General features: G+C 42.2%; 1 protein-coding gene across 2 annotated transcripts in view; it reads right to left on the bottom strand.

Moving 5' to 3' along the window:
- The window catches only part of CNPY1 (canopy FGF signaling regulator 1), a 232511-nt gene that overhangs the window by 135519 nt on the left and 72632 nt on the right, over window positions 1-24360 (bottom strand). For both annotated transcript variants that reach the window (XM_082259195.1, XM_082259194.1), the window contains exon 2: window positions 21709-21811. In XM_082259195.1, coding sequence (XP_082115321.1) covers window positions 21709-21802 — 94 coding nt within the window. In that variant the 5' untranslated portion in view covers window positions 21803-21811. The remainder of the gene's footprint in view (window positions 1-21708; window positions 21812-24360) is intronic.

Below are 24360 nucleotides of genomic sequence, written 5' to 3'. Positions count from 1 at the left end.
TATATATATATATATATATATATATATATATATATATATATATATATATATCTATTGTGCAGTTGCCTGCCCGCCGTGTGTGAGAGGCCACAGACCGTACTGTGTGCACACCACACTCATATCGGGTGGCACAGTACCTTGCAGTTTAAAAAAATGTTTTTTTTTTTCCTCTGTCATAATTGCAGTTGCCTGCCGGCTGCCAGTGAGTGTCAGGTCCACAGAGTGTACTGTGCCCACTGCAGTGCCCACCACTGATATATACGGTGGAACAGCAGCTTGCAAATTAAAAAAAAAAAAAAAAACAACGTGTGTCAGGTGGCAAATTGGGGAGTTTGGTCTGTCACTGTGAAGCGGGCGTAACCCTTACACTACCTGATCGATACAACATCATACCTGATCGTATACACACACTGGATGTTTTAAAGCACGTTATTCCAAACAATTTAGGAATGTTAGGTGATTTATGCCCTTTATGGATTAAAACCCGACTCTGCGTCAACTACTTCCATGGGAGTTTTGCCATGGATCCCCCTCCGGCATGCCACAGTCCAGGTGTTAGTCCCCTTGAAACAACTTTTCCATCACTATTGAGGCCAGAAAGAGTCCCTGTGGGTTTTAAAATTCGCCTGCCTATTGAAGTCTATGGCGGTTCGATCGTTCGCAAACATTTGCGGAGGATCGCGTTCGCCGTTTGCGAACGGCAAATGTTAGGTTCGCGACATCTCTACCCCCAAAGTGGCCCATTTGCGCCAGGCACCAATGGTGCCTACAGCAACAATTCCCTTAACGTTCCCAGTATCAAATATTCTATCTTCTTAAATAATTACAAAATTTTCCTTATCTCACTGGAAAAAGGTTGTGGGGACTAAAAGGAAGGATGACTCTGACACAAGGCTTTGTTAAAGGCCCTTTTCCCTCAGAGCCCTGTGGAGAGCTACACCTATTTCCATGCAGGATGTCCACCCTGTCTCTAGATTTTACAAACCTAGCCTTCTGATATCTTAGTCATATCATGCTGACCTTACCTTTTCCAAATAAAAATTAAAGTGTGAAGAAAATATTGTTCATAATTTGCAAGTAGTTATGCAAAAACCCTTGAATCCCAAATAAAAAAATGCCGGGGTAGGATTCTGAGTGGTATATCTAACTAGATAAATCTCTTCCTCTGAACTGAGAAGAACTGGAAAAAAAACAGTGACATGTCACATAAGCAGTGACATCCCACAGGTGCTTCAATTTCACATTATTTCAAGGCTTTTTCTTAGAGACAGATCTTATAAGACAATAAAAGCTGGGGAAGTAGTCTGCTGTGGCACAGAGTGACTGGAAAGGAAAAGAAGAACTAGCACAGAATGCAGCTTTCCGCACGATTCCTGACAGAAATTTGTGAGGGCAGAACATTAAATGAACATGTCATAGCGGTGAAATGAAGTATCGGTGGAGTGAAAAAAGTAAATAAAAATGAAAACGCTCCTTCATTCTCACAGACCTGTCTGCATCATTCTCGCACCTACAGCACACGCCAGTCAGAATTAGAACATCGAGTTAATAAATTTCCATAGATGACAGCGCGTTGCCACAGTGTTGCAGCAACTGTGCCAGGGCTGCCATGCTCACTCTGGATAAATATAATGCTACATGCTGCAGACAGGGAACAATATTGGCCTTTGAGGCTAATTGGCACAGTTTTATCCAGCCAACAACTATTCCTTTGGTGGTAAGTTGACCTCTTTTAGCCCCATCTGTCTGTACAGATATTTGAATTGCATCGATGGCTTACTTAGTTGTCAATTAAAGAAATAAATGATGAAGTCTATAAAATGAGCTTATTTCAAACACTAAAGGGCCCTTCGCCTCATTTAGAACAGCATATGAAAGAGAAAAAGATGTGCTGATAATTTCCATCTAGTTGTTACGAACAACATGGTGACCTTCCTTTCAGGGACGTGATTCAGGAAGTCTCTTAGTGGTCTGCTTCCATAACCACATCATATATGGTATTATGTGAAAAGTATTTGTAACAGTTTGTGTGCTAACCCAAAGACGTTCATCCTCTTTGAGCAAGTAAAAAAATGAAATCTAGTTGGTTGTTAGTGCTGGTTCACACTTATGCGGCTGCAGCGATCGCATGTAATGTCGGAGCGCACTGCTCCTTCATTACATGCGATCCGCTGTGCGGTGCGAGTTTAGCCATACACTTTGTATGGCTAAATTCGCACCGCACCCGCAGCAAAGACGCACAGGACCCTTTTTTGCAGCCGCATCAGGATCGGATCGCACCGCGGTTCACACTTGTGCGATCCGATCCTGTGCGAACTGCAAGATCGCACTGCGATATGCGATCAAACTGGGGGTGTCGTTAAGATTACATTGACACCCCCAGCGTATCGCATATGGCAGTGTGAACTGCCAGGGGTGCGTTTGCGATGCGGGAACAGGCTGCGAATTCGCAGCCTTCCCGCATCGCATAAGTGTGAACCGGCACTTACAGTGGACCTGAACTCAAAATATGAAAAGTTGCTATCCTATAGGGGGCATCTACAGTTGTGCTCAAATGTTTGCATACCCTGGCAGAAATTGTGAAATGTTGGCATTGGTATTTAAAATATTACTGATTGTGCTAAAAACTGTCTTTTATTAAGGATAGTGATCATATGAAGCCATTTATTATCACATAATTGCTTGGCTCCTTTTTAAATCATAATGATAACAGAAATCACACAAATGGCTCTGTTTAAAAGTTTACATACCCAGGAATGTTTGGCATTGATACAGACAAACAAGGTGACACGCACAGGTTAAAATTGCAATTAAAGGTTAATTTCCCACATCTGTGACTTTTTAAATTGCAATTAGTGTCCGTGCATAAATAGTCAATGAGTTTGTTAGCTCTCACCTGGATGCACTGAGCAGGCAAGATACTGAACCATGGGAAGCAGAAAAGAACTGTCAAAAGACCTGCGTAACAATAATGGAACTTTACATAGATGTAAAAGGATATTGAAAGCTATTCAAAGCCTTGAATATGCCAGTCAGTACTGTCCAATCACTTATTAAGAATTAGAAAATTCAAGGATCTCTTGATACAAAGCCAAAAGGTCAGGTAGACCAGAAAGATTGCAGCAACAATTATTTCTGCAACAGAATAATTGTTCAGGATATAAAGAAAAACCCACAGGTAACCTCAGGAGAAATACAGATTGCACTGGAAAAAGAGTGTGGTTTTTAACCCCTTGGAGCCAGCAGGTGCCAGCTCCTTAAGGCAGGGCGGGCTTAAGGTCATGTGACTGCCGTGATTTGCTGTTATGGCAGTCACATGATTAGAAATCTCACATGCAGTGATCTGGAGTTTTCTGTCAGGTGCCGGTAAATGTGCCAGCAGCGCTGTTTGCACTAATGCACGCAAATATGTGGCCGCTCGGCGCAAAGGTCCACCCTCCAAGAGGCCGCATATTTGTGTGCGGCCGGCACGAAGGATTTAATAAGCACAATACAACAATACAAAAATGTGCTGCATGGTCGAGTTGCCAGAAAGAAGCCTTTACTGCGCCAATCCAAAGAGTGTACAAATACACAGTATATATGGCACTCCTTTACTGTGCCAATGCCCCTAAAAAGCCTGCTTACCATATGCCCTATACACCTTGACATGCCTCACCGGGCTTTTTTGTGGCTTTGGCGCATTAAAAGCTTCTTTCAGGCAACTCGACCATGCAGCATATTTTTTCCCCAAGTATCATCTTATTGTGCTTATTAAAAACAACCACACCATCTTTTTCGAGAGCAGCCTGTACTTCTCCTGAGGTTACCTGTGGGTTGTTCTTTGTATCATGAACAATTCTTCTGGCACTGGTCGCTGCAACCTTCCTTGGTCTACCTGACCATAGCTTGGTAAGAGATGCCCAAATTTTCCACTTCTTAATAAGTGATTTAACAATACTGAGTGGCATAATCAAGCCTTTGACTATATTTTTCATATTCTTTTCCAACTTTACAAAGTTCCATTTCCTTGATATGCAGGTCTTTTGACACTTCTTTTCTGCTCCCCATGGCTCACTATCTAGCCTGCTGAGTGCATTCACGTGAGAGCTAACAAATTAATTGACTATTTATACATAGGCACTATTTGCAATTTAAAAAGCCACAGATATGGGGAATTAACCTTTAATTGCCATTTTAACCCGTGTGTCACTTTGTGTGTCTGTACCAAGGCCAAACATTCCAGGGTATGTAAACCTTTTGATCAGAGTTATTTGGGTTATTTCTGTGATCATTATGATTTAAAAAAAAGGGGCAATTATGTAAATGGCTTCATATGATCACTATCCTTAAATAAATCCTCACTATCCTTAAATAAAATAGTTTTTTGGCAAGGTCAGTCATATTTTCAATATCAATGCCAAGATATCATGATATCGGCCAGGGTAAGCAAACTTTTGAGTACAACTGTAGAAATGTTAATTGTGTTTGAACAAAGCCTGAAAGATTTAACTTTTTACCCCCCCAAAAAAAAAAAAAAAAATCCTCATAACCAAAAGCAGGGAACTTCCTGTGCCTAGACATTCCTGTGCCTTCAGCCTCCTAGATGTGTACTGGCAGTCTGATATCATCAAGGGCACTACTGGCTTTGACTGTGAAGAAATATGGAGTGAGATTTGGGGAAGTCACTGCTGTGCTGCTCATTGCTCCCTTTGCTTGAGAGGAAGATGTAGCAAGATCACCCTGCTTCTGCTTAATGCATTATGTGGATCAGTTTCTCTTCTGCACCTCTCCTGTTGCTGTTTGAAGATTTTCCCTCCAGTCATCAGAGGACATGTTTGACATGAGGAAGCAAAGCCTTGCCTCTACTAAATGACCGCCTCTACACAGAGACATAGTTCTAAATTAAAAGTTAGCAAAGAGGAACGGATCATCAGTAGGGAGCATTCAGGTAATATGGTTACCTAATCTACTGTCCTCTGCTTGCTATTTCTAGGCTCAGGTTCCGGTCCCCTTTAAGGGCTACACTGACACGTGTATGAGGCACAAAGCAATTTACAGTTAAAGGGACCCTTGTGAAAAAGTTGTCACAGAAACGAAGTGTGTTGGGGGAGGAGCTTAATGGTGTGTGCGAGACTAGCAAGGAAAGTGGAGGATCCTCACATGCAGAATGACCGTCTGTGTGATTAGTGTTGGAAAAGTGCCTCTGCAATCTGGATAAAGCTGTCAGTCGGTGCAGTGTTGAGATCGCTGATAATGTTTGCAAGTGCAACATTGTTTTTAAGAAAATATTACATTATAGAAAATTCCTCTCCTACATTCCAATCTGCGAAACATGGATAACATTAATATAGAGAAAGAGGTCTTCAGGTGATTTTATATATCAACAGCCTGGGCTTCCTAATGCAAGCTTGCGTTTCTTTAGAGAGATAGGCAAGTATAATTAGTGAGTGTATGTCCAAATGCCGGTGGAAGGCAGCACTTTTAGTTTTAGAATACTGGGTTTGACACTAAGTGGATTGTGGTTTGGATTAACAGACACTGTTATTTTGATTTTTTTTTTATTTCACTGCATATTGTGAAGATAATTTGATCACTTTATTACTGATGTACATTTATGTGAAGAGCTGAATGGATCAATGTTCCACATACCTCCTTGAACGCAGGAGCAGCAGCAGAGGGAGAAGTTTCCTTAAAACTGTACTGCAGGAAAGAGAATATGGAGTATGCAACACACTCCACCCAACAGTGGTGATTGGCCCTGTGCTGATCACATGCACCCTCCACAAAAAAAAAAAAAAAATCTCTAGCAATACACACCAAACTGAGCATGTGCAGTCTGTCCCCTGGCTCTATATTATCAGGAAATATTTTGGGGACAGTGGAAGGAGAGGGTATCAGAGAAGACCGGATCACACAGCCTTTTTACACAATGCAGAGGATTACCCCCTTAGGTTCCTCAGTGAGTATAACAAGAATGCTTTACTGCATATACAAACTGATTTTACTGTTGTGGGTTTAGTAACACATTAAAAGTTCATTCCATTCACCTTTAACTAGGAATTAATTGAAGAATAAATAGGATAGAAAGTATTTTCATTCGGATAAGCCTGTCATCTGCATGTAACAGCTACAATTATTTGCAAAAAAAAAAATATTTGCAATATATGTATCAATGACTATGGTGAACTGGAAAGCTGTTACTGATCAATAAAGAAGCTGTCAAAGACAGTGCCTGCTGACTGAGCTCTATGCTGGTAAACTCATACCAGGCTCCAGCGGGGAAGAATGCAAAAACATGCACAGCTTTGGGTGGGGGCTTAACTGATATCATTCAAGTAGCATTTTTAAGGAAGGGTTATAAGCCCTTTCAGTTTTTTTTTTTTTGCCACTCGTTTCCTATTGGGCAGATTTCTCTTCACTTCCTGTCCCATAGTCAAAATAGAAAGTGAGAGGAAATCTCTCCAAAGTGAGAAAATACCTGGTAGTCACCAAAACGAGTTTCCCTATTAGAAGATTTCTCCTCTATTCCTGTTTTAAGATTTTTGTTTTACTTTCACTCTCATTGCTAACCATAAAGAGGACAAAAAAAAAAAAGGGTGATTCTCCCTAACAGGTTCTCAAGCAGCAATAAACACCTGGCAGGTCCTCTATTCCCGCTCTACTCTACCCAAAACTAAAAAAAAGTCCACAAGTGGTTAAATATAATTTTTTTAAATAATTTTTCTTTAGTTTTTCTTCAATTCTTTTTTTTCCCACTGAACGAATCTATGCGCAGTGTAAGTTCCAGATTATTAGAAGGGAGGAGATTTGTAAACCAAAATGCCACAGCTGTAGAGACATCTTTTTTACTAATGCCAGAAAAGAAAACGACCAATTACCATACATTTGCCTCCTGCAGCCGCTTGCATGGAGCAGTAGGCTGTACAGATTTGTCAAAATCAGGCAGGGCAACTTTTACATGCATAGTTGTGAACAGTTCTATATTACAGTCTCATGACAGCCCTCTTTTACTAAATGTTAACAAGTGAAGCTCAGTCATTTTATTTTATTTTAGAACCATCTGAAAACTGATGCAGTTTCTGCTTCTTCCAAAACGACTAGCTGAAAAAAGAAAAAAAACAAAACAAAAAAAAAAAAAAAACCCCAAGACAAAATAGTCTGAAACAAATATTTGTGCTGCTGCCTGTTCCCGTGCTGCTGACTGCTCTACAGACATTCATTCTGGCTCTGAACGGTTTTGTTTCAGCGATTTATCATGCTTCTCTTCATCCAATGCAGTGTACATTGCTGGCGGGGCACGCCAATGACCCTGGCTGCTCTGTTTCTTTAGCGTTAGAGTGACAGCTGTAACCATGCCTATTTTGGGGGCACAGTCTGGAAAATGTGGTTTTTAAATGTCTCCCCCACCGCCCCCCCTCCGATATTTGTTTTGTTACTTCACCTTGTGTGAATTTCTTCTTTCACTATGCCAGATACAGAGGAGATTGGAAGTGTGAGATAAATATCTAATTTGTTCCACTTTCAACAATATTTGTTGGTGATGTGTTTTCTCAAAACGGCAAGGCACATTAGCTAAAGACAAAGACCCCTGACATTTATTAATTTATTAGCAATCTTACGTCTGCTTTATAGGCTTTTTGTTACATGGTTTGTAATGATTGCTTCATAAATACTACAGAAACTAGGTACCGCAACAACTGAAGTTTAATTTTTTCAGATAAAATAAGGAATTTGATTGGCTGCTACAGATAAAGCTTCATTTTCGGACAGATCAGACCCATGGAAGCCCAATGATTTAGATTCTTTTTAAGGCCCCTTTCACACGTGCTTTTGGATCAGGTCCGCCTGTCAGTTTTTTCAGAGCTCACCCCTGTAGAGCAGCTGATGTCAGTGGTGACATGTCCGCTGACACCCGCTGCTCTCCATTCCGATCCTGTCCATAAAATCCAGACAGGTGGAAGCCCTAATTTTCCATCCCTCTGGAGGATTGGATCGCATGAAAACGGTCAGGCGGTCAGTTTTCATCCAATCCCCAATAGAGGAGAGTGGGGATCTGACAGATCTATCTCTGCACACAGAGCGGAGATGGACCTGACATCCACCAGCTCAGCGGGGTTCGGCTGATCAATCCCTGCTGAGCAAAACGGAGTCTGCCAGGCGCACTGCCTGTGTGAAAGGACCACTTAAGCCCCGGAGGATTTGGCTGCTAAACGACCAGGGGGTATTTTGCGATTCGGCACTGCGTGACTTTAACGGACAATTGCGCGGTCGTGCGACGCTGTACATAAACTAATTTGACGTCCTTTTTTTCCCACAAACAGAGCTTTCTTTTGGTGGTATTTGATCACCTGTGCGCTTTTTACTTTTTGCGCTATAAACAAAAAAAAAAACGCGTAAATTTTGCAAAAATAACAATATTTTTCACATTTTTTTATATGAAATTCCCCCCCAAAAAATGTAAAAATCAAAATTTAACATTTTCGGCCAATTTGTTTAATGCTAAATATGTTTGGTAAAAAAAAAAAAATCGCAAAAAGCGTATTTTTATTGGTTTGCGCAAAAGTTATCACGTTTACTAACAAAGGGAAAGATTTTTGTCATTTTTGTTGTTTTTTTTTTAACGCGTAATGGCGGCGATCTGCGATTTTTTTGCGGTACTGCGACATTGTGGCGGACAGATCGGACCCTTGACTGACATTTTTGACACTTTTGGGGTTACCAGTGACATTTCTACAGTAATCAGTGCTATACATATGCACTGTTACTGTAAAAATACACTGGTAGTGAAGGGGTTAACTTTATTTGAGAGGGAGGGGCTGTGTGTGTCCCTAGGGGCGTGATTCTTACTGTGATTGGCTGTGGCTTGAGGTGTAAGGTCAACGGTTCTACATAGTAGATCCGTGTGATCAGTGTTTTTACACCGAGGAGAATGACAGGCAGCTTGTTTACACAAGCCGCCTGACTTTCTCCCTCTCCCCCGACGATCGCCGAGTGACCGGCGGACATCGGGTCCGCTGGTCACACGCGCGGGGGGTCCGGGAGCGCGCCTCCGCGGGCGCGCACTCGCTCCCCAGACCCTCCCAGGCTAGTGACGGCAAACAGTTAAAGGTAAGGGCCAATTCACACTATTGTGCTTCAGTTATATGTGCACTCTGACCAGACTTCTGAGGTTGAGCATCCCCCCACACACACCTGTACTCTATCAGAGTCCACCATCAAGTAGATAAAGGAGGAGTCCTTTGTAGTGCATTAGCACATCCATCCCAGCAAGGAGTGTTGTATCCAAGGGTTGGAGAGGCTGGATTCACCCCTTTTTTATGGATAGTGTAGGACCCACTGATAATGGGGTACTTTGACGCAGTGGTGGGCTTGAGTACGATATGGCCATATGGTGGGACTAAATCCCCATTTTTATTTATGGATTGTCTCCATATTTAATAGTCATTTCTTTTGCATGGTTGCGCTATTCTTTTTTAATATACATGTTGCTTGGTCCATAGCTGCACCGGCTTTAGATATACATGTTCAGGGTTTGCTCCCCCAATTTTTTGCTTGTTTATTATGTATTCGGTCTGACCAGACTTCTGAGGTTGAGCATCCCCCCACACACACCTGTACTCTATCAGAGTCCACCATCAAGTAGATATAGGAGGAGTCCTTTGTAGTGCATTAGCACATCCATCCCAGCAAGGAGTGTTGTCTCCAAGGGTTGGAGAGGCTGGATTCACCCCTTTTTTTATGGATAGTGTAGGACCCACTGATAATGGGGTACTTTGACGCAGTGGTGGGCTTGAGCACGATATGGCCATATGGTGGGACTAAATCCCCATTTTTATTTATGGATTGTCTCCATATTTAATAGTCATTTCTTTTGCATGGTTGCGCTATTCTTTTTTAATATACATGTTGCTTGGTCCATAGCTGCACCGGCTTTAGATATACATGTTCAGGGTTTGCTCCCCCAATTTTTTGCTTGTTTAATATGTGCACTATTGCAGCGGATGATAGCACATGCAGCATGCTTTGCTCCATTAGGGTGCCATTAATTCTAAATGGCACCCAGCGCACTTTGCTGACAGACATGTTTTTTAGCACAGCCTAACGTGCAGCAACACACTTATATGTGCTAACACGAATGTTGAATGTGACTTTTTTGGTGCTTCCTAAAAACAACTCATATTAACTTGCATGTGCTAATGCAAAGCAATATTGTTAATGGGTCTTTAGATTAAGTGGGAATATAATAAAATATTTATCAGGTTTTTAATGCTATCACCCCAATGGTGATCTATTTCCCTAATTTCTCCCTGTGACACCAGGACAAGAAATTAGGTCAATAAGTGTTAGTGGGACATAAAGGCATAAAGTGTTACTAAACCCACATTGGTAAAATCAATCTGTATATGCAGTAAAGCTTGCTTGTATACTCAACGTGGAACCTAAGGGATTATCCTCTGCACTGTGTAAAATGGCCTTGGCCTTGTCTTCTCTGACCCTCCCCTTCTTCCACTCCCCCGATCTATCTCTTGATAGAACAGAAACTAGGGGACAGGCTGCACATGCTCAGTTTGGTGTGCATTGCTACTGAGTTTTTTCTTGGGAGAGTGCATGTAATCAACACAGGGTCAATCAGAACTGTCCAGACAGAGGGTCAGGGTCCTGCAGCCTAAAAGGACAGTCAGAGCAGAATAAAAAGTCCTCCTACAAGCTTTAACCAGACACTCATAGAAGTTACAAGACTGCTATATACTGCTGATGAGAAAAGGTATTTAGCAGTTTATATTTACTAAATTGATTGCATTTCCATGTTCTGTGTACTGTGGGAGACTAGATATAGTGTAGGGTCCTGGGTTTAGTAACACTTTAAAGGAAAAATGTATTGAGAGATTCTAAGCAGTCACTTTGCTAAATAAAAATCTTTTTTCTATGGTTTCTGTTGTAAAATCTGTCTATTGTAAAGATTTTCTAATAATTCCTATTCGCATGACACCCTGTCACAAAACAAGAAATGGTGGAAAATCTCCCCAGTGGGTCCACAGACCACAGTAAAACCCGAGAAAAGCTCCATCCATGCACAACTGAGCTCAAAACGTGAGTTAGGCTTTAGGCTACATGTACACAGTTCAGTATTAGCCAATGTATTTATGCACATTGTGGGGTTTATATTTTAGAGCAGCATTTAGGGGGTTAAAAAAAAAAATTACCTAAACCTGCGTTGAGAGAAGCGTGCTGGCATACTTCATGCATAGATGCACATAAATGCACCTGTATGTTCATAATTTCAGCCTAGTGGTTGAATAAATATATACTCTAGTCAACAGATTGAAATTATGTACAAATGCCTTGCGCAAATGGATGCGCATAAATACGCACCATTTTTATGCTGGATTTTTCTGCAAGCTCCTGGCAGAAAGATGCAGTGTAACCGGGCATATTTTAATACGCCTGCATGAATGTAGCTTTAAAATTACCTATGCCATCCACTTGCTATCCCATCAAACAGTACTTGTGCACAGAGGTTACACGTTCTTTATTGCTGCCTCACCTCATGTCACAGCTCTCTAGCAATTCCAAAATCAAAAACGTACATAAACGTATGGCAACTTTCACATCTTGCCAAAGATTCTGATTTTAGGTCTACCCTTTGTGATGCAAGATCAGTGTCTTTTACTGGCCACGCTTAGATATTCAGGTTTTTGGTTGAGCTCTAGCTGTGCATTCAGTCACTGTACTGATGAAAGTGAACCTCCATTGCAGCTCCAGTTCTCCTGCAGATTACAATAGTTTTTCCCTTAGAATAACCCTGCATATGGTTCCATCCATCCTGTCCTTAATCCTAATCGGCTTCCAGTCCCTTACAATGAAAAAGAATATACAAAACATAATGCTGCCACACGTAAACCATAAACCACAGTGCCTCTTATAGTGCAATTACAACATATAATATGCAAAAACGAAACTGATAGTAAAAATCTATCTGTTTGGAAAGGTACTTGTGTGCCAAAACATATTTAAAACTCTCATCCACATTGAACATTCTAAAAGATACCATTATGAGTGCAAATAAATCATAAAAACTTATATGTGCAAAAAAATGTTCATCGATTTATTTTTTTTGGTTTAATATGCGAAACAAGCAAGTAGCCTACGAAGGTCCATAAAAAATGTTTTAAATAAAGTGCTTCTGTGTCAAACTGTTGAAGTGCCGTAATATTCTGCAACTTGAGAGATAATTTTACTTGTTGAAGAATCAGAAGCCAGTGGAGGGATTGGCAGAGAGGGGTGGAGGACACTAGTAGTTGGTAAGGTAGAGGAGTCTGGCAGCAGCGTTCATGGTAGACTGAAGGGGGAATAACCTTTGTCAGAGCCTGGACTTGAACCTGGGACCTCTTCTGTGTCTGGTATGGACTCTTCTTGCTGAGCCACCAGGAGATGCTGGACAGCTCCTTTTGGATCTGTTGGAAAACCTTGCCTTGTACTTTGTTTTTGCATGAACCTTGAACTCTTTGCTCCTCCCATGAGATTCCAGATTTAAGCCAAGTCTCTGGACTTCCTGTTGGCAGATTATTGTGGTCTCTCCAGCCAATATCTCGCTCTGGTCCCTCCTGCTGCCATCCATATCTTCACTACTATTCGTTACTGATCTTTGGCTTGTTCCTCGACTACGCTTCTGCTTATTCCCAACCTTCAACTATTCATTACCGACCTTTGGCTTGTTTATAGATTAAGCTTCTGCTTGATCCCTAGCTGCTTATTTACTACTGGACCCCAGCTTGCTCACCTCTGGGTGGGGATCCTGAGGACCGCGGCCTGGTACTAACACGCAGCAAAACCCATCTTCACTATCAGGATCTCTGGTTGAATAGCAGTTAGTACTAAGACCCCGCACCCCAGGTGAATCCGTGTCAATGGCCAAGGTGATGTTTGTATACCTGTCCCGCTTGTCAGAGGGTGCTACTCCACTACTACTGCCCTTCGAGCCATGACACAGAGTTGTAGGCAACACTGAAGGAACGCTGTGATAGGTAGGAGGAGAAGAAGGAAAGAGCAGAGTCTCTAAAGCCAAGGCAGTGGAGTTTTTTGAGGGGGAGCGGGTGGTCAACAGTATCAAAGGTAGCAGAAAGGTGTGGAGTAACGGCCACTGGCTTTAGCAGTTAGTAAATCGTTCACGAGTTTTAGTAGGGCAGTTTCTATTGAGTGTTGTGAGCAAAAGCCAGACTGCAAGGGGTCAAGAAGGCTGTTGTCAGTGAGGTAGGACCTTAGAAAGGTTGTAGACTAGGTGTTCTAAAAGTTGAGGTAAATGGGAGCAAGGAAATGGGTATTAAGTTGTTCAGGCTTTTTAGGTATGGGGTTGATCAATGAATGCTTTAAAGGGGAGGATGAGGCACTGAATGAGGGAGCATACGGTAGGGCAACTGAAGTAGTTGCAAGGGAACAGGGTCCAGGGGACAGGTGGGAAGGCTGGCTTGAAAGAAAAGCTTGTAGTGATCTGCTGTAGTAACAGGTTAAAGTTGTGCTATGTTTTATAGTCTCTCCCATCAGCAGTGGATCCCCAGCCCTTCTTCAGAGCTACCATTGACCTCTTGGCTGTTTCTCTCAATGAAGCCTTTTATATCTGTGCACTGAGTTTTGGAAAGCAACTATCTCTAGGAAGTTGCGGCTGTGCCATAACCTTTTAGCTGTTCTCTGGGCATGTTCACAGTTTGGTATTTTATTGGTGATTCTCTAGAAATGTATTCTGGACATCTGGGCAGCTCTTTGGGCTTTAGAAGGCTGTTTGTCTAAATATGCCAACAAAATCTCAAGCCTTCCAGAAACATGGAAATGTATTTGAGATGAGGTTCAGGATTGCAGCTACCATTGGTTTGCAGTGGATTCAGTGGGTTTGAGGCCCCAATGAATTGGTACAGAAATTCATCAGACTGCAACTATAAAGCACTACTTGGTCTTTGAACCTAGGCCAGCATGTTTGTATCACCCAGCCCCCTTCTTATAAAAGGGTCACAGCGGCCATATTGACAACTTACTTTATCTGTGGGGAAGCATAGAGAGTGCTATGTACCGAGAATGCAATGCAGGGCTTGTAAGCACTGGCAGGTCTGTTAAAGTAGATGTGAACCCTTACTAAAAGTCGTGTAAGTAACAAAATGAAGTGTATCTTAAAAAATTGGGGGGGTTGGAAGGTTACTTTTTTTTCATCCTTTGTTACATGTTAATGATGTCCTGCAGCCTGCCCTTGTTCAAATGTACTACAGTGCCATGTTTTTTCACATGGCATATTCCCTAACTGTTGTTGGCTGCAACTGTTTTCTTTACAGGTTTTTTTTTTTTTTTAAATGGCCACAACAATGGAATATGCCTGCACAAGGTGCATCCACCGCAGCAGCCTTCAGTTTTCTTTGGGTGAGCCTTTGACAAGATGTTTTACAGGCAGGAGTTTGTGGGAAAAAGGGAAAATGTGTTGCCACTGTACAGCACAAAGTGCCCAAACAAGGACATTTATATTAGTATCACCAGCTGTTATTTTCTTTAAAGCTAGCAATTGTCACAATCCGAGATCCTGCTCCTGAATGCTGCTGCTTTCCATAACAATGGAGTCTAAGGAGGTAGCTGGTGTGCCACCAGGGACACCCTTAAAAAAGTTTGGGTTAGCTGTAGGCTACACCCAGGTCATTCAACAGGTACTCACCGATGCAACGGGAGGTAGGTGCTGGGTACCAAGAAGGGGAAGGTAAAGGAGACTGGGGCACCGGGCAGCTGGAAACGGGAGAATCTGCAGGCTGCAGGTGCAGAGATGGCACAGCGGAAGTTCTGAATGAAGATGCCAGAGACTGCGGGTGCAGGCATGGTGAAGAGCAGGCTCAGACTATTGATTTAGAAGACAGTGGATGCAGCTGGAGTGAAGCAAAGATGCAGCAGAGACTGTGGTAGCTGCAAAGGTGCAGCGAGACTGCAAGTGCAGTGCAAATGCTGCAGAGTCTATGTATGTTGCAGAAGTAAAGCAGAAGCTGCAAGAGCAATGGTGATGCAGTACAGAAGTATAACTGAAGTGCAGCAGAAGCTGTGAGTGCAGTAGAGATGCAACAGAGTTTATGGATGTTGCAAAGGTGCAGTGGGGTTGTAAGCGCAGTGGAGAGGCAACAGAATCTTTAGATGTTTCAGGGCTGCAGTGGAGATGCAGCAAAGTGAGGATGTTGCAGAGGTCTAGCAGAAACTGCAAATGCAGCAGGGATGCAGCAGAGTCAGAAGCAAAATAATTCAGTAGCTCAGGGGAGCAATATGAACTCCATAGTTGTGCAGGGACAACACATCCGGCTGCTCCTTAGACTCTGCACTTAGGGTCTTGGGTAAATTGTGAATTGGCACATTACTTTATATTCCTTTGCGGGTGTGGGTGAACACAAGTACAGTAAGATGATCCTTGTCAAGTTACAGTATGCCATCAAATATACCACATATACAAAGCAACAGAAAAGGATAGTTGCAGTTACAATCTAAGGGCAAAAAGTCTCCCAAATGCAAGTTGTTGGGAGCAGCTGGGAAATATTATTTATCAGCTGGAGAACTGCAGCTTGTGAAGTATAGCAAGCAAACATTAAAAACTGGATGAAAGGTATATAAAAGTGTCTGAGCATATAGGAACCTGGTTTTAGAAATTGAAATGGGGGAGAAGAAAGGGGCTGAGAATAGAACATGAGGAAAAATAGTGATGGATCAGGGTGAGAGAAGGTGAGGTGAAGGAGGAAAGAAAGAGAAGGGTAAGAAAAAGGGTGGGGGAAAAGGAACTGGGCTGCAAGAAAAAGCAATGGTGTAGGAGCAGAGGGCTTCACAAGGTAGATCCTCCGTTGCTGCAGAAAAGATGAAATTAGGAAGGTCTGGTGGTTTAGATTAGGTGGAGAATGCATCCATTACTCAAAAAAATGCTTGATAGTCAGGAGAGTATTCAATAGAACCAAGGGTGTTGGCTTTTTTTCTCACAATTGTAAAGGGTAGGGTTGAGATCTTCCATGTGCATTGTGTTGTTAAATTCTAGAGAACCACTAGCTTGTAGAAGGAGAGGCAGCCCGTTTCCTTAGGGGAGAATGTAGGCTCTCTAGATCATTCTCTATTAAATGATGGAAAATACTCCTTTTGGAACTCCACAGGTCATGTATAAGCAGACAAATCCAAAATATATGGAGAGGCCAGTGTGCAATATACATCCAGCAGAAGGGGGAGATGTATTATCAGAGCTGGGGTTTTGTAGCACCTGGAGACAAGCCTGTAGCCTGTCTACTGTATTTTATTGGAAATGGGTTTGCGGGCAAATGGTAACCTTATGGTCAATTTGTTTTGAGGAAAAAGAGTCCCAGGCCCCCCTCCCATTTTGTAGTATACTGAGAGGTAGGCTCCCTAGCATTAATCAGTATGTCATTGGCTGGCGACAGGGAGTGTTATGTTGGTGAGCCTGCTAACCAAATTTTCAAATGGTGTGAAAGACATTAAAGGAACGGCCTGTGACCGAAGATGGCATGTTTACACAAGTTGAATTGGATGGACAATTGTCTTTATTCAACCTTATCTACTATGTAATTGAACAAGGCTCCAAAAGGCCAGGTCAGCCCTGAAAGGGGATTGTAATCGATCCAGAGTCAGAAAGCCATTGCCCCTGAAATAGTAAAGGGATCTAAATGTACCAAAGTTCAAGAGCTGGAAAAAACAGGCTCCAAACTACCTAAACAGAAAGTCCAACTGACCCAGAATGGGAAATTGCTTGAAAGGTGTGGATGAGATTTTGGTAGAGTGAAAAACTTGTCAGTCTATGGCACAAGTGGGGCCTATCAGTGGGTGAGTCCTAAACTCCGAGGGGGGCATTTATCCAGGGCAGTCCTCAGAGGATTGGGGGGTGAAATTTGTTCCAAATGGATCCATTGCCTCCATGGGAATGCTGAGCAAGAATCCTGGCCACATGGGTGGCCTCGTAATATTAGGTGGGATTTGAGTATGGAGTGTTTAACTCTTGTCCTTTGTCGAGCCCAAATAAAGTTGAGGGAGGTGAACTTTAGATCTAATAGGCTGGTAGTGGGCAATGTTTATTGCAGAGGTGATTCTTGGGAGGACATTTATTTTTATATTATTCCTACCAAACCAAGTAAATACGCCTGCCGTTACCTTTCCTAAAATGTGGAGACACAAGACAGTGAGAGCAAGGCCAAATGTTGAGGCAGAAGGCACAAAGAATTTTCATCCAAAAAATTAGAGCTTCAGCTCTTTGTTAATTTAAGGGAATATTTTATAATCTTTGGCAAAAGAAAGGAAGAAGTAAAAGAGGTGCCAGGAGGCAGAATGTTGGCATCAGCGCCAGCATCAGTGAGAATAGAGAGAAATCTCTATTTGATCTTTTGTTAGTTAAATGGATTCATTAAAAAAAAAAAGTCAACTTCTCAGTGCCGGTTCACACTATATCGATGTCAGACATCGCATGTGATTCGCACTGCACTGCTCTGCAAATCACATGCGATGTCTGTGCGACGCAAATTCAGCCATACAGATTGTATGACTGAATTTGCATAGCAATCGGACCAAAGGCATGCAGAACCCTTTTTTTGGTCCACACCAGAAACGGATTGCATGGGCGTTCACACCTATGCAATCCGATTCCTGTCTGAATTGACAGTTTGCACTGTGATATGCAAACTAATTTGGGGGTGTCATTAACTTTGTGTTGACACTCCTAGCAGTTTGCATATGGCAGTGTGAACTGCCTGCGAGTCAGGTGCGATGCACGAACCCACAGTGGATTTGCAGGGTTCCCGAATCGCACCAGTGTGAACCAGCACTCAGTCACAAATTCTCTTTGACATGACACTTGCAGCAAAGCAGGTACATATTAGGCACCCACAGCTAGTGCTATATCGACACAAAGCAGTCCTTTTTTTATTTTAAATTTACATTCTTGCTGGCCTTAAGTTTGACATTTGCTTGACTAGGACAGGGATGGCATTAAAAAGAAAAAAACAAACAAACAAAAAGACAAAAATTATTTATAAGAATTAAAAATATAAATAATTACAAAAATGATAATACATTTAAAAAAATGGTTAGAGAGGGTGGAAATTTGTTAATGCGTGTCTGCTGAATTCAAAAACTTGAAGAACAAGGGTGTTTTAAACAGTTCTTTATCATGTATTATTCAGTTTGCTTACTCCAGTGAGTTAAGCCATGGAACAGACTTCAGATTTCCCATTCCTCTGCAAGCTCCTGTGCTTTAAGCTGTGGATTTTTTTTAATATTGAAATTACCATTTCTGATTATATTTATTTGACCTGCACAGGGACAGGCTTACAAGGAAAAGAAAAATGGGAGTAGTTGCAGTGATTGTTCTTTTTGTGAGTGATTCTAGCTCTTAGGTCATGCAGTATGCACTGTGGAAGGAACACAAGTGGATTTATATCACCAATTCCTGCCTCACTGTAGTTTACTATTTTTGTTGTCTCATCAAAAAGGTCAAAATTATTCAGGAGTCCTGGATAGCTTGGCCTCCTCAAGAGCAATGACAGGCTCTAATCCCAAACCTCTCTTGCTCTGCTCTTTTAATCATTTTGTCACTGTCTCATACTGAGAACAAAAGGAGAAATATGCAAGCCTCCATATGCAACAAGGCAGAAATGGAACACTCAAACAATTCTGTATTCTTCAGGTGTAGACAGTTTGAAGGGGCTAGCAATATATAGATAATACAAGGGATGGGGTGGTCCAAGTCGATTGATAATTAAGATCGATCGTTCGAGTGACAAACTCATTCGGGACAGGGGCTTTTGGAGGAGACTGCAGGCTAGCCTCTTGCCTACTGACTATGGGCCCTGGCTTGTGAGGGAACACTGCTCTTTTGTGGGGTGTATGCTGGGGGGACCCTTGGAGTAATGTTACTTTGAATTCAAGTCCACATCTCCCCAAGACACACAGACTCTGGGACTCTAGGCATTGGATCCATGTTAAAAGCCTAGCTGCCCATTGCCAATAGGGGACTGCTCCGCACAGTCAGACTCATGGCAGATGCGAATATCATCAGCTCAACCACCTGTCTTCCACACATTGTTGATTGTGCTGATTAACTCACCTATTATCTACTGTGGGGATGCGTTTACACTTATAATAATGTGTATTGTACTTCACAAGCTCGATGACGGCAAGTCTGCTAACTAGCTCAAGCTAATTAAATCACTGTCCTCTATTAGTTGCTAGTGGGAAAGTAGAATACTGTTTGTGTTAGTTGTTCCTTCGATATGTTAATTATATTTCTGTACACAATAATTTCATCTGATAATGCAATCAGGCACCTGACCTGGTGGGGTATATATTCGGTGTGAGTTTGTTCACTAAAGGTTTCAGATCTTATACAGGCTATTCTCGGCTAGTTTTGCATGGGGGCGGCTAGAATATCTGATATCTATGTTCAAGACTGAAGAAAGCGGTATACTGACAGAAGCCCACAAGCCCATTGTGGGTCACCGTTCCGTGATAGATAGATAGATAGATAGATAGATAGATAGATAGATAGATAGATAGATAGATAGATACTCTGCATTTCTCCTTGACATAGAGAGAGTAGTTCATAGCTATAACATTCCCTGCAATATGTAATTGTGGCAGTTCTTTCACTAAGCCAGAAATGGAGAACTCGAACAATTACACTTGATTCAGTCATAACCAGTTTCCAGAATTTTGAATTGAGAACAATACAGTAAAATTAAAGTAGATTGGGATGTTTCTGCTGTCTGTAATTCCACAGCCAAAGATACACTGCAAAGTACACTGTGACCAGAGATTTCCCCTTAAAGCCATGCTGGTTCTGAAATACAACATATAGCTTTAAAGGGATTGTAAATCTTTATTCTTTTTTAATTAAAATATTGAACATAGAACACTGAAAAGTTTCTCTTCTGAGACATGCCTCTACATGCTGGCCTTCATAGTAATTGACAGCCATTTTGTTTGTAACAGTGTTTATGTTTAACTTAATCCGGCCGTAGACAGTTAGAATATCGCCCAGTTTAGCAGATACCAGCCGAGAATGAAACCATATATGGGCAGGCTGAATATACCCAAGTTAATCGATCAATCGATCAACTCTAGTACAACCAGCCCGTCGGATTTTACATGTGATTATTTCTAGCTCTTATTATAGCCGCTAGCAGTAATCACTGTGTTCTCCCAGTGGGGACAGCTGCACCAGTTGGGAGAACACAATGGCTGCATGGGAGGGATTTCCCCATCAACACTGTGTTGATGGGGGAATCAAGCTATTTTCTTTCTTGCAACCCGATTACACCTGCCTCCAATATGCTAGACAGACCATTTAGACAGAACAGAGGTAGTGGAGTGTAAAGGAACAGTGAAGTCTGTTTACACCCACCCAACCATAGAGCAGAGCAGGTTCTGTCTGTGTCCGCTTTGCATAAATGCATTAAAGCTTAAAGTGATTGTAAAGTCTCTTTTTTTTTTTCTTTTAAATAACAAACGTGTTATACTTACCTGCTCCATGCAGTTGGTTTTGCACAGAGCAGCCCAGATCCTCCTCCTCTCGGGTCCCTCTTCGGCTTTCCTAGCCCCTCCCTCCTGTTGAGTATCCCCACCGCAAGCACCTTGCTATGGGGGCACACGAGCCAAGTCACAGCTCCCTGTGTCCATTCAGACACAGAGCCATGACCCGGCCCCGCCCCCACTCTCTTCATATTGGCTGAATGATTTTGATTGACAGCAGCGTGTCTCAGCCAAGGAGGAAGGGAGTCCCAGGCAGCTTAGACATTCCTGCAACATCGCTGGATAAAGACAGACTCAGGTAAGTATTAGAGGGACTGAGGGGGGCTGCTGTACACAAAAGGTTTTTTTATCCTCATGCATAGAATGCATGAAGATAAAAAAAAGCCTTCTGCCTTTACAATCCCTTTAAGCTAGCCATACAGAACTGGGTTAAAGGAAAGAAAATCACTCAATTCTCCTATCAACACAGTCAGTGTTGATGGGGGAGCCCCTCCGGTTTCGTTATTGTATTCTGACAGCAGGAGGTTTCCCCACTGTCAGAATACAATGATTACTGCTGGTAGCTATAGCCGCCAGCAGAGATGGCACGAGAAAAACTTGCAGGCTGGTTGTACTAAACTTGATCAATAGATTAACTTCAATACAACCAGCCGGCCCATAGATTAACTTCAATACAACCAGCCGGCCCAAAGATGGATTGGAATTCGGATGGTTCCTGCTGAACCGGCCGAATTTCAATCTGTTTATGGCCAGCCTATAGCTGCTGGCAATAATCGCATGAAAAATTCGATATAATTGGCTGTACCCAAGATTCGAACAGTCTATGGCCAGCTTTAGTAGGCAGTCTCATAGCAAAGAAAGACTATAATTATTTAAAGTTATTTAAAATTAAGTTATGTAAAAGTTCTTTAAAACAAAGTCTTTTTTTAAGGTACATAAACTTTCAAACACGTAATCTTGATTGTTCAAATCCATCACTTGTGTCAGACAATGAGTGATTTTGTTTTAGTGGTGATTTAATTGCGTTGTGTACTTGAATGCACTTTTGGAAGTTAAAGCAATGTTCTGTTCCAGAGTTTGGCATACACACAGCACCAGGGCTTGTCTCAATAGGCTTCTTAAATGGACTCCAGACACAGCTGGCTACCTTGTACTTGAACAGCTTTACTGCAGACATAAAAGCAAATCAAACATGCTACTAACCTCCACAATATGTGATTGGATCTCGCTTTCCCTCCACATGACTGCAGAAATACGTTACTAAGAGCACTGCAACCTGGATCACACATAGTGTCATATTTAATGCCTATGAAAAAAAAAAAAGGATTTGTGACTAAAATACTTGTTAATGCAAACATTTATTTTCAAAAATATATATTGTTAGAAAATTAAACACATTATAAATAGTGTGAGGGATTAGCTCGGTGGCGGGTGTGGATGACCCCTTGGGGGGTGCGTTTTCCCAGAGAGGTAGCCGACAAGTGCTTGCAAACAAACAGTGTGGTTTATTAAATGGTGTTTTCTTCACCAGGCTGTATGCAGCAAAACATCCAAAATAAAATAAAACAGAAAATAAATCCTTGCCTCTCTGGGCGGCTACCTTCTCACAACTGGAACCTGCCTAAGTGTCTGTCTCCAACCTACCGTCGGGCAGACTTCCTTGTCCTACAGCGGACACTCAATAGTCCTTTTATAATAGCTTCACAGGGCAACACAGTCCTTTGTTTTCTTTCACATCAACAGTTCGTCTTCTCACCTTTGAGACGTATTCACCCTTGGTTACCGTCCCGGGCACACATCACTCCGGGGGGTCTTCTCCCAGGCCCACACATCCTGTCGGGAGGCACACGCTGACTGTCCTCCTGCTCCCAGCCCACATGGCTTCAGGACACAGCTTCTGGAGGCAGCAAACAATAGGAATTTCTCTGAACAAATTATAGAGCCTTAACTCCCTCATTCTGAACAGGTGAAGGCCTTTCAACTTCCTGCTGGCTAGCTCTGTAGCCAACACCCTAAATTAATTAATGGACTTTCTAAATCAGGTAGAAATGTATCTCCTTCCTGTGACTACATTCCCAGATTTAGCTGACTTCCTGTTACATACCCCCCCCTCTTGTTTCAACCCTAGGGTTGGGACACAGATTTCCAGGCACGCATGTGTCAAGCACTGCTGACTCACTGATAAGCCTCCTATTATCCTCAAGCTTCCGGATGAAACTGTTTTGTCATCTTCATTGACGGATTTCTCATAAATGCCACACAGTTTGTCTCTCATCTCATATACACATTCTTCAACTGCATTTTTGGCATCATTTCGCTCCTTCTCGTTTCTGTCATCTTCATTGACAGCTTTCTCATAAATGTCAGACAGCTTGTCCCTCATAACCGTCTGTCCAATCCACCATGGAGGACCGTGATCCATAGGCAACTCAATTGGGCTAGTCTTAATGTCTTCAACATTCTTAAGACGCCTCTCTCTGCAATCCATAAATGTTTTCCACAAAACTTTGAGAACCTTTGCTTCACTAAGCTTTGTTCCAAGTAGGGACTCTTGACATCCCTCTGTGACTTGAGTTGCCTCTCCATACATCTGTACACAATCATTGACTTTTTGTTGTAAAAGGGAATGATCTTCCTTCTTGAGCTTTGCTTGCTCTAAGATGCTGTGCAGAGGATTTTCCAATTGAGACAACAGGCTGTCACACATTTCTTCAAAGTGACCCCTGTTCCTTTTCCCAGAGATATCAATATCATTCACCAAACATTTCATATTCATAGGCAGATCTGAAGCATTTGCACTCATCAACTTCTTAAACTTTTCGCCCTCCTGAGCGAGTCGCAGTAAAGGCCTACTATTTGATTTGATATTCAGTTTATATTTCTTGCCAAACTCTTCACAGAAGAAGCCAACCAGAACATCATCAACTTTCCTTCCACCAACATAGGGGTCAAAGGCAACAACACAGTTGAACCCAGCGATCTGGGTGGTATCCATTATAGACCTCCTCTCTGCATCAGTGAAGAAGCATGGAACTGCAACACATTCTTTTACAGGTTTCTTCAATGCACTTTCTGCTGAACTATTTGACCGCTCAAGGTCACCTAGTTCTTTTTCTCTATCTGAATTCCACATGGAATGCATCTCAAGATCACGATCAAACTTCTGCCACCCGTCTTTCACCAGTTCCATTTTGGAAACACTCCCTGAAAGGCACTTATTCATTTGCTTCACGTTTTCACCAACAGCCTTAGTTTTCTCCACTAGGTTTTCAGCCTGAACTGAGAAATCACCACATTTCTTACTCAGCTCCTTTGTTTGCTGAAGTTCTAATGATACATTTTCCAATGCTTGAAGTTTTTGAAGGAACGGTTTATTCCAAAGGGGTGATTCAAGCCACATGTCGTCACATTTCTGAGGCTCACTCAGGACAGACCCCAAAACACTGATCCTTTTAAAAACTGCATCAGGCACACTATCCCCTCTTTGGGACAGATCCTCTGTTGCCTGGAATTCCTCTTCCAGTTCCTGCAACGGAATCTTCATCTCTTCTACTTGCTGTTCTAAGGCTCGCTTAGACTTTTCTAGCTCCTGAACGCTTTTCACAACATCATCCTTGGAGCTGACCAAATCTTCCATTTCTGTACACAGCTGTTGGTTAACTCTTTCTAGTTCAACCTTACACTCTAGAGCTTCCTCCAAAGAGCGAGCCAAGAACAGGGCTTTGCTCTCGTTATCACGCACCTCCGTTTCTGCACGGGCGCGTTCTTCTGCATATTTTGCAGACACAGTCTTCTCTTCACCAAGCATCTGATCAAACTTCTTTTTCACCTCTTCAACACACTGTAATGAACCAA

The sequence above is a fragment of the Pelophylax lessonae genome (assembly GCF_965119305.1).
Source record: "Pelophylax lessonae genome assembly, chromosome: 5".
NCBI classification, from domain to species: Eukaryota; Metazoa; Chordata; class Amphibia; order Anura; family Ranidae; genus Pelophylax; species Pelophylax lessonae.
The sequence above is the reverse complement of the archived record's forward strand: the minus strand, read 5'-3'. Positions and strand labels throughout refer to the sequence as shown.